At 38.8% G+C, this 13,870-nt stretch overlaps 1 protein-coding gene across 4 annotated transcripts in view; it reads left to right on the top strand.

Moving 5' to 3' along the window:
* Positions 1-201: 201 nt before the first annotated feature.
* The window catches only part of PLCB4 (phospholipase C, beta 4), a 93,830-nt gene continuing 80,161 nt past the window's right edge, over positions 202-13,870 (top strand). For all 4 annotated transcript variants that reach the window (XM_010282495.1, XM_010282494.1, XM_010282497.1 and 1 more), the window contains exons 1-4: positions 202-285; positions 4,380-4,460; positions 4,766-4,825; positions 6,151-6,294. In XM_010282495.1, the coding sequence (XP_010280797.1) occupies positions 202-285; positions 4,380-4,460; positions 4,766-4,825; positions 6,151-6,294 (369 nt within the window). The remainder of the gene's footprint in view (positions 286-4,379; positions 4,461-4,765; positions 4,826-6,150; positions 6,295-13,870) is intronic.

Below are 13,870 nucleotides of genomic sequence, written 5' to 3'. Positions count from 1 at the left end.
TTCATTTTAAAGTTATGAAACAAAAATACTTTTATGAGGAAAAGTCTTGATATGGGAATGCACTGTGACTTTTTAATACTTCTATGTGAAAGGAAAAGCTAAAAGTCACTTTTTTTCCTTTTTAGCCTTTGAAATACTCCTTTTAAAGACAGTAATTGAACTCTGCTTTTTCATTCCATTTCAGGTTTTTCTTCTATAATCATGGCAAAACCTTATGAATTTAACTGGCAGAAGCCAGTTCCCTCTTTTATGCAAGATGGAGCTGTGTTTGACAGATATGAAGAGGTAAGAGGCCAGTTGTATTTCATGTGTTCTTGTCTTTTAAATGCGTAGATGTTACACAATATTTCATGTTTTGCTTTCATTAGACACAAATAAACTTTCAAATAACTCCAGAAATGTGTGTAGAGAGGAGATACCAACACATTTTATTGCTATACAGATTTTTACTTTTAAAATAAATATATTTTGAAAATATATTTAATGTCTCTGATTTGAAATCAGCCCTGAGCAAGAGAAGGGGAGATTTGGATCAAAATATCTGTAATGTTCATAAAGCTCTCATCTTTGCAGATTCATAAAGCACATTACTGAACAAAGTGAATCCTTTCGTTTGTTGTACGTCTATCAAGTTGGGGGGGGGTACCTCTTTTATTAATGTATAAACCGAAAACCTGCATCTCAGAAGGGAAAGTAAGAGAACACAAAACATTTATATTATGATTCAAATACATCATTTGAGATCTGGAGTGGTTTTATCTCCTTTAGAAGATCAACCTGTACTCTATCTGAAATATGATTACTATGATGCCACTTTCAGCTGTGCTTTAATCCAAATCTATTAGAGGAATGCAAAGCAGGACATTTTATACAGACAGCCGAAATAAAGTGCTGAGACATTTACCTTATATTCAGCATTGATATGCTTATGAGGATAATTGTGTTAGGGTCTATTTTTAATCTTGTTTGGACAGGAAATCTATAAAAGTTGAAGGTATCTCAGTGAGTGCCTTCAGGAATGTTAGTATTTTCCTCTTATCTTTTGAAATGTAAGTAAAAGGTATTTTTTATCATGAGGACTGCCAAGATAGGGATACTTGTTTTACCCTGTGTTTTCAGTTCTTGGGGACAAATAAACTAAGAAGATACTAGTGGACGTTGAATTCCTTAGAAAAGAGGTTCATAAAAGTTCTATTTTTTTTCAGCAAACACTGCTCCAGAAACTTGGTCTGTGATGATCCAAGTGAGGGGGTATGACCTATGGTTGTTCTCTTGCACCTTAGATAAGAAACAGAGAATGGGCAGATACAGAAAAGAGTTTAAGTGCTCAAATTTTGCTGTGAGACCAAGAATGCTAGGTGAGGCACCTGGGTCCTTGGTGTAGTGATGGGGAGAATGAGACATCTCAAAAAGTCATGCTTTTGCACTGTGGGTTGGTGTACCCAGCAGGCACCCGTGTGAGACTAGATAATGCTGGGCAGACATGGGGTGAGGTGGTAGCACTGGAAGTCTGCTCCTTGCAGCTGAATTTACTGCCTCCAAAACCCTGTAGAAAGGGGGTCCTACTTGCCACATGTGGAACAAAATGTTGTTTGTCCGTCCACATGATATTCTCTAGTTGTGTTGCTTGCTGCAAGTTTTGCTACAGTTTACTTCAGGTTTGCTATGGTACAGTTGGAAGGCTGGCTTGTTTTCTTGAAGGGGACTCTTCTGGAAGTATTAAAACACTTTCACTTACATAACTAACTGTATATTTTATCTGCAATTTTACAGGAATCATCAAGGGCTGTAAAAAAACCAGTCGCTCAGAAGTTAAGATCTGTAGCCTGTAAACAGTGAGCACTTGATGGTGTGGCTGTTTGATGTTATCAGATTTATGATATACATAGGCTGTTGTTATTAAATAAACCACTGTGTTGTGGTAGTAACTAAGCCTACCCAAGAGAGAGACCATTGTTTTAGAAACGTGATGCAAACATAGCAAGATCTAATCCCTATACTATAGGGCTTGCAATTTTCAAGAAAAATGTTTCAGATCTAGGGTTCTAATTTTCATGGAAATTCTGTGCTTAATTCCCCACCCTGACAGAAAGGTCGTGTTGGAGAAAAGAGAAATAGTAAGTGAACTAATGTCATACAGCAGGTCAGTGTAGAACTGGGGCTCAGGAATCTTGGTACAGGGTCTGGGTGACTGAACAGCTCTGGTACAGCACGAGAGGTCTTTTATGTACCCAAGTTTCATTGAGTGGCTGGAAAAATCTGGGCTGTTGTCATGTGGAGCAGTGTCTTGATCCATCTTTTCCTGATAGGTGAGTCCCTTAACCAGAAGGATTACAAAATTATGGAAATATATTTTGAGCCAAGCATTATCATGTTTGACTGCTGAAAAGTCTGAGTCTAGAACAGGGTTATCTCAGCAGAATACAGGAAATAAAAATCAGACATGATTAGGAATCTTACTGGTCATGTTGCGTGTGCGTGGTCTGATGGTAGGTGGTTTTTTACCATACAGGAAGTCAAATTGCTGAAAAAGTAATTTGATGAATAGAGTCAAGGCTAGGGTAGAACATCCACACGAGTGCAGTTTACATATTGTGAAAACAATATTTTTGGTATATCAAGAGGTTTTTGGTAGATGAGAACACAATAAATGACAAAGAATTGCCTGCCTTTTATTGTGTGAGTAATCTTTCCGGGAAACGCAAGAGACACTCAGTTTGATTGGTAGCTAGCTGCATTTTTATGTGAAGCAGGACTCTCCAAGGGCTGTAAAACTAGTAAATCTGAGGTGTCTAGCAACAAGTAGGTTTCATGAGGGATGAGTGCTAGGCTGAAGGCAGGAACATAGAAGTTATGGTGGAGAAAGGTGGGCAGAGCAGTGCATGCTGGAAACTCATGCATAGTGGTGTTGGCTTAGACCGAGCTGCAGCAACCTTATGCTTTCTATCTCAGCTCCCCTGCCTGTAAAATTAATATAGTTCATTGCTACTTGGATGTAAAACAGCAGTATGTCAGTCCTTAAAACCTGTAAGTCTCATTTGAGCAGCTAAAATGCTGTCCAGAAGTGTAGACACCATTCAGTAATTAATGTGTCCAGGGAAAAGGAGCAATTATCCCAAACACATCGTATTTCCTTTGGCTGTGTTCATCTAGGAGGGCTCAAGGACATGACCCAACCGTGGATCCAGGGACTTGCTTGACTTCATGCCTAGTGTCAAGTCAGGATAAGACCTAACCAGAAAGTGTCAATTCCATAGGCCGCCCAATGCCCTTGTTCCATGGCAGAGGCCAAAAACGTACCTGTGGCTGCCCCACGATGTCCTGCATCCCGGGTTGGGCTGGGGGCCTGCCTCAGAGTAACCCAGTGAGAGCAAACTGTCCTGGATAGACTCACTGACTCCATGGATTGAGAGCATTGGAGTTTTTACCTGGTTTTGTTACCTAAATTCAAATTGTCCTGTGTGCAAGACCTTTTGCTCTGAAAACAGCTGTGTAAAGTCGTGTGCTTGCTACCCTTGCTATGTGCAACAGGAGAGGACATGGCATTTCAGAAAGGTACCTCAGTCTTTACTGTAGAACAAAGCACTGATGTCTGAAACAGTAAGCCGTGCTATAGCCTGCACACATGCTTGTTGGTTTTCAATTAAGGAAGTCAGGAAGTCCTGGATCCCTTTTTTCTTTAAAAAGTGATTGATTCTGCACAGTGTTATCCTGCATTTTAGCTTAATTTATGGTACATTAATTGAGGCTGGAGGTGTGTGGAGGAAATGTCTTTTTTAATTCAGCTAATCTGATTTTTTGCCTTGTCTAGTCTCTTTGGTATGCCATTCTTTCTTGATTTTTCTACAAATCAATATCCTTCAAACTCTGCTTGCCAGATACTCTGACTACAAAATGCTTGCGGCATGCATACTGTCATAGCCTAACAGAAGAGTGCTTCTCAAATTCTGAATATTAAAATGAAATGTGGTCATTTGATCCTGAAGGTAGTATTAGCAGATTACATATTTTTAACCTTTACGTAGTTTGAAGCATTTAATTTTCAATAATTTTTTTGAAGTTCCATTTCATTAAGATTTTGATTAGGTAAGAATCACTGCTTTTATTAAACAAAACAAATCTTAAGAGTTGCAAAGAAGTAGAAAAATACTAATTAGGTGCATCCCAATGTCTGAAATGGCAGCAGAAAGACAAATCATTTAAAAAATGATAATTTTTTAAAAGCCTGCCTCCCTCATTTCCGATTGCTTTGGGAATAGCAAATTTTCCAGGAAGGTATTTGGGGAGAAATGTAACAATCTTTTATTTTTCAACAGTGAATAAATTAATTACATTTGTCAAACTGACTAAAATAATCATCTGTATTTTCTTTTCTGTAGGAATCTTTTGTCTTTGAAAGCAACTGTATTTTCCAAGTGGATGAATTTGGCTTTTTTCTGAGCTGGAAAAGTGAAGGAAAGGTATATTACAATTATGTCAGGAATATATATTAGATATTATTGCACTTGGTTTATATTCTAGTTGGTTTTTAAAAATGTAAAATACTGCATTAGTTTATTTACAAAACTAGCCTTCGTCCTATTCTTTTAGAATTGATAGAAATGAAGTATTTAAGAGGGAATTAACTGCTATAAAAGGGAAATATACTGTTTGGTGTTAATTAACAGTGTTTGCAAATAAGATTCATTGAATGTTTTTGCTGCAATTCCTAACAGAGCCACGTGTCGGTAGACGTTTGAACTTGTACCTTTTTTTCCCATTTCAGGAAGGACAGGTATTAGAATGCTCCCTGATCAACAGTGTTCGTTTTGGAGCTGTACCAAAGGTACTCTATAGTTAGTTTATACTTTTTCTTTAAAAAAAGAACATTTAAACTAATGGTGAAATGCAGAATGAAGTTCATTTCTTTAAAAAATACCATCAACACAGCTTTTATTTTGCAATGACAGTCTAAAATATTAAGTTTTAAAGTCAAGTAATTTGGTGTGATTGCAGTGGGAAGGTTCTGTCATCTGGTCTTCCTGATGTAGTACAGTGCTCAGCTTTCAGGATGCGGTGAAAGCTGAACAACAGACATTAAGAGCACATATCAGGAGTTTTTAATTATTTTGTAACAGCATATTATGATACTTGTTTTAGGGATCTGGAAAAAAATGTTTCATATTCTAAATTTTGTTCCTATCTGTTTAAAATTTGTTGTATCTCCTTGCTCCATTGACATAAAATGTAGAAAGTTTTGTTTGCATCCCTCTTTATACATGGTCAGAGAGGTCAGCTGGTCTCCATTTTGAAAAATATCGACAGAAGTACTAGCTAGGAGTCCTGGAGAAACCCAAAACTTTGGAAATATTTTCAGTGGTATTCTTCAGAAAGAATATGTAGAATTTTCTCAAGTGAATTGTGTGCCTCCTTCCTCCAGGCCTTTAGTTTAGAAGAGTTGTCGTGAAGCAAGATATCTGTTAACACCTCTGCATTTCCACTTTCATGTGTTAAATGTTTCTGTGTTAAGTGTAGATAACTATCTCTTAGTAGTTCTCTTGGGAATCCATAGACTAAAATCTTTCCCCCACAGAGAAGGGCATGAGAAGTGGTGATGCAGACAACCCCATGCTTCTTGTGCTGACAACCATACCAATATGCTACAGACTTCACCTCTGTCTTTACCTAAGTAATTTGCTCTTTATGCCCATTAAAACTATAGCCCTTGACCCTCAGCAGTGATACCAGCTTGTATACAATGTGTTGTTAAGAGACAGCCAAAAATTCACACAGATAACTCTCAATAACTATGGACTTAACTAGATTGGAATAATTTGCTTAGAGATTAATACTGTTCCTCTATTTCCAGTCCTTGGAGTGATTAATTTTCCTTTTTCGCGATGAAAATATATGTAATTTCTAATTTGATGTTCTAATATATATTTAAAATGCTTCATTTTATTCCGAGTTCTGAGAGTCATGTTTCGAGTTGTTAGAATATATTGTTTTTCAGGTTTACACACAATAATTCTAGGTGAAAGCACTCATTTAACACGATTGGCAAAGGTTTAAAGGTGTTAATGTATACAGAGGTGGAAATACATCTTTACCATAATGCATTGCATAACAGAAGTATTGCAAAGGTAACAAGTTATTTATTCTGTTTAACAGGATCCCAAAATACTAACTGCACTGGAGGCTGTTGGAAAATCAGAAAATGAGTTGGAAGGACGGATAGTGTGTGTTTGCAGTGGCACAGATCTGGTGAACATCAGCTTCACTTTCATGGTAGCGGAAAACACAGAAATAGCCAAGGTATTTCACAATTAAACAGTGTGTGGGAGTTAAAAAAAAGGGAGAGGTCCTCAGCAGTACTTGATTGTTTTTCCTGAGTAAGTCAGCTTGCTCGCTGACCGAAATACCTCTTTTAATGTCTGCTGCCGCACTCTACAAAAGGACAGCAAACATCCATTTGGAGCATTCTGTAACATGTCTGTGTGCCATGGTGAAAGGAAATAGTGACTTTATCAGCCTCTGTGTGCATGGTGATTTATCAAAAGTAGATACTGAGACCATTAAATACAGGACACAGCATTCCCTCAACTGTTCAGTATCTCTGCATGGCGCTTGCATAGCAGACTATGGGGCGGTTATGCAATGGATCTATAACACACAGGGATGCTGAAGGGAAGTGCAATTACTTTCATTTTCCTGGTGGGTGGAGCTCAGCCCTCCAAAATTTTGTTCTGCGATAACCTAGTTGCATTGTGTGGTTCATATTATTTGAAAAGACAAAAGCAGGAAAGAAAATTCTCTACAGTTAAGGGGATTCCAGTGTACCCAGGTTCTCTTCTGTTTCCCATTGATATGGAACAATCTTAAGAAAACAATGGTACTTTTTTACATGTCGTCTTTCCTGAGAGCTTAAGATTGCAGTTCACGATGCAAGTTTTGTGGCTCCACCAAGGCCTGGTACTCGATCTGTCTGGTGTAAACTGCTCTGAGAAACTTGATCCAGACTACAGATAGTGTGCTACTAGCTTAGGTCCAGAGATTCAAGGGATTTAAAAAATACACATTTTTTGCTTTTCTTTTCTGATTGTGTGTACTTAACGATGTATTGTAACCTGTTTTGCCTGCAAGATAAACATTGAATAGTCATCAGTAACACACACCTGCTAAATCCCCTCCTTTAAAATTGACTATCTGTTTGCTGAATGCAGCATCACTAAATCTCGTGGCAGAACTGGTTGATTTTTCATTGCTTGGGATCCATACCTCTTAAAACCCTGGCAGCACTGAGTAAATTCCATTATAGGAGAAATACTTGTGTAACTTACATGGGTACACTAAATTAATTCTACAGTGTGTATTTTTGGTAGGCTTTCGGGGAAATAATGTGCCACGGTTATTTTTTGAAAACATTTAAGAAGCAAAGAAAAGGAGATACTGGCAGCATTCACTTTTATACTTAACCCAACAGTGTCTCTGATTTATCCTGAAGACAGAAAGCTGGAGTCAAGTTTCTTAGCTGCTTTAGATCTCAGTAAGTTGTATTAGACTAATTGGTTTGTGAGGAGTATGTCGGCCAGTTATGTAGACTATCACAATAGGTGAGCTAATTTTACTGTCTAAAAGATCTACTGCTTCATTAACTACCAAGATGCTTACCAAAAATGGTGTGTCATGCTGCAGTCAGCTTGTGGGTAGGCTCTGAGAGGCCCGTAGATGTGAGAGTCCTGCATTTGGGAGTCTTTCCACCAAAATACCTATTCAGAACTTGTCAACAATGATGATCCACCTGATCTGGTATGTTTGAGACACAAGGGAGAGGGTAAAGTAGATCAAGCCAAAACCAATGTAGAGCTTTCCAAGTTGCCTTTGCTGGGGATATGGGCACAAGTAATTTGGCCTGTACTGTATTGGCCTTTCATATATGGTAATTACATCAACTTGCTACTATATTTCTGTGCTAAAATAAAATTTTCTAGGAGTTATCTGCACGTGGTGCTGTTCCTGCTTAATTCTTTCTGTTTTGCTCATGAGAAGACATCTGTCTTCTGGGACATAGTAGATCTTCTCTAGAAGAAGTGAGACTTTGTGTGGCATTAAGTAGCTATGCAGCTACTAACTGCAGTTTAAAATGAGCCTTGATTTAATTCATCTTCAGAAGTAAGCTACCCTTGTGAAATGACAGAAACAAGAGTTTGGAGAAAACCAGGAAATTACTTGTAGCATAAGCAGCCTAGGTACGTGTAAGGGAGATGCATCTGTACTCCCCTGTTGCCATGCGGAAAGCGAACATTACTTGCTGTAGGTCTTTTGTTCCTTCCTCAGATAAACCAAGGTCAGGATTGCTTGGCACCTGGTTGGGATACTTTAAAACAAGGGAATTTGGTGACAGATCCAGATACAAAAACCCCGAACCTTTCTGCCCAGAAAGAGGGCAAAAAAGTATTCTACTTCTGTAGATAATATTTTACAGTTGGACAAGAAATAATTTTTACTCACTAAAGGCTGTATTATAATGGGACTGAGTAACCAGGACAAAGAAGAAAATTAATGCAAGTTCCTGGCTTCTTCAGGCTACCCATGTAAGGAGTGGTATCAGTGGGAGACACATGCTGCCATGTGGATAGGACAGGGTGGCAGAGTTGGGGGAAGTCCCTTAGGGGTGCACCGGCTGTGCAGGTGAGCATGTGCAGAGCTCCTGCCCGCTCTGGGCAGTGATGAACTCTCCCTTCCAGGCGGGGCTTGTCACAAGCTGTCCGTTATGATCTATCATCATCTCTGCACTGAGACAGGCCCACGTTCCTCGGCCTCTTGTGGCGATGTGCTCAGCAGGTCTGGCCAAGTCATCATTGAGCTCCAAGTATAGCTATTCCAACAACAGGAGTGTGTTTATTATCTCTCCACTTGTCTCCAAGCTCCAACTCTGGTATTTACATTCTGTCTACTTAAATTTTATTGGTGTTTTCAGCTGAGAAATTGGTTTTCATTTCCACTCTTAAAACAAAACAACCACAAAATAGAGTATACTCTGTCTCTGATTGCAAGCAGCTGTCACGGTCCACTCCTAAAGAAACTCCACTGTGATAGTAAAGAGTGACTGTAAAAGGTGGAATTTAAAATCTTATGTTTGGAATCCTGATTAAATCGGGTTATCTAAATTACTGTGAACTAAAATTAAAACATGCACATACACATTAGAGGTGTTAGTGTATGTGTGTATTTTTCTTTTTTACTTTCCAGATGGACTTTCTGTGACTTAGTAATCTGATAATCTGCTTTCTTCAGTCTAGGTCATTTGAAAAGGCCAGTGAGTATTTGGGGGCAAATTTCTTTAGTGCAGAAGCAATGCAGTGCTGATGTGAGGCCTTAGTGCATGGCATGTAGGCTGCCTATTCAAAGTTCACGTAAGTCCAATAAAGCTGTTGTAGTTTAGCAACCCAAAATCTGGACTTTCTGTCTTCTTTGCTCATCCGCTTTGGCAATGCATTAAGGAGTTTAACTTAAAAGATTAACCTAAGTCAAGTCAGCTTTTTTTACATTCTTTAATATTACTGCATACCAGGGGTAAATTTGTCCTGACAGCTGTTCTTTCCACGATCCAGCTGTGTTGCTGGGAAGGACCATCTCTCCAGCTGATAGTTGCTGCCTTTCTGCCAGAAAGTACTGTTCCCACTGCCCTGCTGGTAGAGGACTTTATGTGAACTTTATTAGTGGTGAACCCTCCTAATTCACTTCAAGGAAGAGCTGTCACATCATGTGTTTAGGGGCAAAGCTCACTTCAGTGTTCAGGATAACCCAACGCACATTATTCCACTGATGGTAGGTAGGGATGGGAGCAGCCACTGGTGAGACAGGGTGAGGAGGAGAGTGGAGTAACCTTTTATACTGGCATAGTTGGATTTGATAGAAAATAGATATTTTCTACATGTGTGATTCACTGAGACAGTGAATCATATGTCAGTGGCTAACCTGTGAGGCACCGGATTGAAAAGCACATGCTGAAATGCTTTATTACTCATATGCTGACAAGCAACATAAAGATAAAATGCAAGCTTTATCATACAGCTAATAATATGGTGTTGAAGATGACTGCAGTTGAAAGCATTTAATTTTGATGTTCTTAAACTTCTTAGCTTTTCAGTTGGAATAGTATTTTTCATTTTAAAATTTATTTCAGTTTGTTTTGAATGGTTAAATGGACCACCACGTTTTTGGTAAGATGAAGCACTTCAGGCTGATCGTTTTTGTTGTTGTTTCTGCTGGCTGTTTTTGACTTACAAAAAAGTTCTGTTTGACCCTGATTTTTTTTTTTTTTTGCATGAAACAAGCTATTAATTATTTGCCCAAATTGTATTGCTAGGAGGACAACTAGAAGGTAGCAGAAGATTCCCACAGGGATATCCCACAGTCAAGTTACAACAAAGTCCTGTTTTCCCATAGCTTTGGTTTGTTTTGATGTTTCAAAGCACAACTTTCCAAGAAACAGTACATACTTGAAGAGACCTCTCCAAGTCTGCTGCTGTTCTCTGTCCCATTATATTAGTATGTGGATTATGTCTCATAACCTACATGACAAACATTTCTAAGCTATGACTGTCTTAAATATATGACCACTGCTTACATGTTCAGGTAGCCAAGTATGTAGTACCACATTCTGTAGAGAAATCTTCATACCCTAGCCAGTCTGCAGTTAAGTATCTGTGATTTCAATGTGCTTGCTCTCTGCATTTTTGTGTTCTTTCTTGGATATGCCACTTGGAGTTATCAGCAAACTGAAAACTTCAGCCCTGGTCCTCCATAGCCAGGAGGTTGATTTCACTGTATAGATCTCCACTATGTTTGTCTTAGTCTGTATTACAAAAGCAGCCAAAGTGAGTTTTCCAGCCATTTTCAGAGTAGTCCCCTCCAATGCTGGAAAAGTCGTTCCAGGATGGAAAGCTTTGCTGAAGAATGGAAGCAGGCTGGATACATGAGGCAACTCCCAGTACGTGAGCATTAGCTTTCCAGATGAAATACTTGAAAGTCCCAAAAGTTCCTTTTATCTTTGTAATAGAGTTTTCACAGCAATATCCTGCAAAGTCTGTGCTGCAGTTGGTTAGGTAGGGGATAGGTTTTACACTGTCACTAGACTAGTCTCCTTGCTTTTGCTGTCTCATACGTTAGAGGTATCGTAATTTTCATAGAACAGAAGTTACTTCTGAGACATCTGCGTTGAGAGGAGAGGGACATCTACTGGTCACAGCATCGCTGAATGAGGGCAAAATACTAGGGAATCCTTCCAGGCCATCTCTGTCTTGGTAAGAATTGGGAAACATGGTTCTATTCACTTTTGATTTCCCTGAACCTTCAAGCTATCAAGCCCTTGACTCTGACAGCCAGTCACAGGCATTGAATACCAAAATCAGAGGGCAATGCCTTCTTGCCTCTCCAGTGTTCCCAGTGCTTGAATTAAGTAGAGTGCAACTGTGGAGAGACTGTACTGAAAAAGTAAAGGTAAAATCATCTGCAGATGTCTGGGTAATACTGACCTCGTCTATAAATAAGTCATGCATGACCTTGTCTAGAATTTTATGAGCTGTAGGCTACAGTGTTTTTTAGGCTTTCATAATTTTTGTCCTTTTTAACCCTCTAAATGAAAGGTTGATGTCTAAAAGAGAACTGAAAGATCAAACTTATCTGTGCGCCCTGCCACTGCTGCCTGTGTTTCATCGGTGAACCCCAGCTAACGCAAGGTCACTAAGTGCCTCAGAAGCATTTGAGTACTACAGCAAAAGCTGCAGTTTGATCATTTTTTCTTGCACCTTCTCCTTATAGAGCTATTTGACAATGTTAGATCTTGTTAGAGAAAAACAATACAGTCTGCTTATTCCAGCCTGCAGTGTACTTAGATTCTGGCCTCTTGTGTCAGTCTAAGGGTCCATGTTGAAGGTGTACTTGTCTTTGTTTTTGTTTCTTAGGATTAGAAAGTAGGGCCCATATTCTTCTTTTACATGAATCTAGAGTAATTATTGGTATATAGAGAGCCATTCAGGAGTTGCATAGACAGATTAAAGGTACTGAGCCATATTTTGAAAATCTGAACATATTTAGCACTAGCATCAGTAAGAATCAAACGTATCCTGCATTTCTATCAAAAATATTTTGTAACTCTGCTTACTGTGAGACCCAAGTGAAGTGTTAACCTGTCTGCCTCATTTCAGAATTTCATCTTACAGGCTTTTCCTTCTTTGGAGAGGTACCAATTTGGAATTGCTGACCACGAAAAGAGAACTGAGGATCTTTATCCCTGTTTACTTACACAGGTTTACAGGTCTTTCAGCTTCATCTGTAGAATAAGGAGTGCTGTCATAGCATACCAGCAAGGCTGCTGCGATGTTCTTTGTAGCATGTTAGCTGAGAAAAATCTGAGCTCTTCACTTATCTTCCCCACAACGTCATCAAACAAGTGTACATTGAATCTGGGAATGGTTTATTGTCAGGAAAGCAATATATTGCCAGCTTGGCATTTGTCAGAGTATTCAGACTTTGGCTATTTTGTGAATATCTGTGCACTGGATCACAGTGTCTTAAAAGTGGTTATGAAAATAGTTGTTATTTGGACACTATTCTGGCTCAGAAGGACAAAGAGTTTGAATGTGTTGCACTGAGCCTCTATATTAATCTATGGATAAGGAAGTTTTTTCATCATGTGTCATTCTGCTTCTGTATGGTATCTTCACAATCCAGAAGCATTTTTTTTTTCCTTCAGCTCTCTTATTCCTTAGTTGACTTATTCTTAGTCAATTTGGGGCCAGCTGGTAACCATGGGGAATATCTGTTGAAACGCTCCAGAAGCTGCTTTGGCCCCAAACTGAAGTACAGGGATCCAGATGCTATGTTGTAGTGCAGCTGTCTGGTGTGGAATAGATAGGCAAATGTGTCTCTCAAACTGCCATGTCTTGCCCAGGGGACATTATGCCAATGTAAAGATGATTCATATATGGGCAGACCCTTAGGTTACCGTCGTGCTTGGTGCCAGCAGAGATGTGATGCTTTTGTGGTTTATCAGTGTTTGACTGTAGTTCTGTGCTCTTTTGGTGTATGAGAATGCAGTTCCTTATTTGGCATGTATCAGGAAAGGGCATTATAATTGAAAAAAGATTAGGAAGTCCTTTAAAGTGGGAATCATCAGGACAATTCCTGCAAAGAAATTACTTGGTAAGTGGTTAGTGTATCGATTTCTCTGTACACTTGTTTATTTTTTCTAGCAGTGTTCCTTTTTGGCACCTGTTCTTGATGTACAGAAATAGCTTCAGAACTGAGTGCTGGGTAACTTTACTTTTAAATGTTAGATTTTGTTATACCTGGTGTAGTTGCAATCTGTTGCCTTCAAATTAGAATGGATCTCTCTGTGTTTATTTCCTGTTGAAATGGTTGCATTGCCAGTACTGCACCAATGTAGTTTTTTTAGCAGAAAAAAATGGGAGTTTTGTAAGACTGAAGCTTATTCATAGCATGCTTTTTGCATAATTTAATTTTGCAAGGGTTTTTTGTTTGCAGGGCATATGCCATTTTACTTTATGGGTCAGTGTTGAAAGGTCGAGGAGCTTTTAAGGGACTACACACTAACCCAGATCATATGAGGATAAATTTTTGTATAGCTGTGGCAGTGTTAATGCAGCAGTAATGTTACATGTTACTTTGTAAAAAACCCCACAAACCCAAACAAATGACAAAAAACCAAGCATAGATAGTTGGTGATAGTTGAATAATGATAGTTGAATTTCAACAATTCTAGGAGATTGCAATATACACAAGACTTGTGCAGGCATTTATCCTGAAGTTGTCACAAGCCCTACTCCTATATCATCTTAGGTGAGTGAACATTTGTAGGAAAACT

The sequence above is a fragment of the Phaethon lepturus genome, unplaced genomic scaffold, assembly GCF_000687285.1.
Source record: "Phaethon lepturus isolate BGI_N335 unplaced genomic scaffold, ASM68728v1 scaffold29312, whole genome shotgun sequence".
In the NCBI taxonomy this organism is placed as follows: domain Eukaryota; kingdom Metazoa; phylum Chordata; class Aves; order Phaethontiformes; family Phaethontidae; genus Phaethon; species Phaethon lepturus.
Note: the sequence above shows the minus strand (reverse complement) of the source record. Positions and strands in the feature narration are given on the sequence as shown.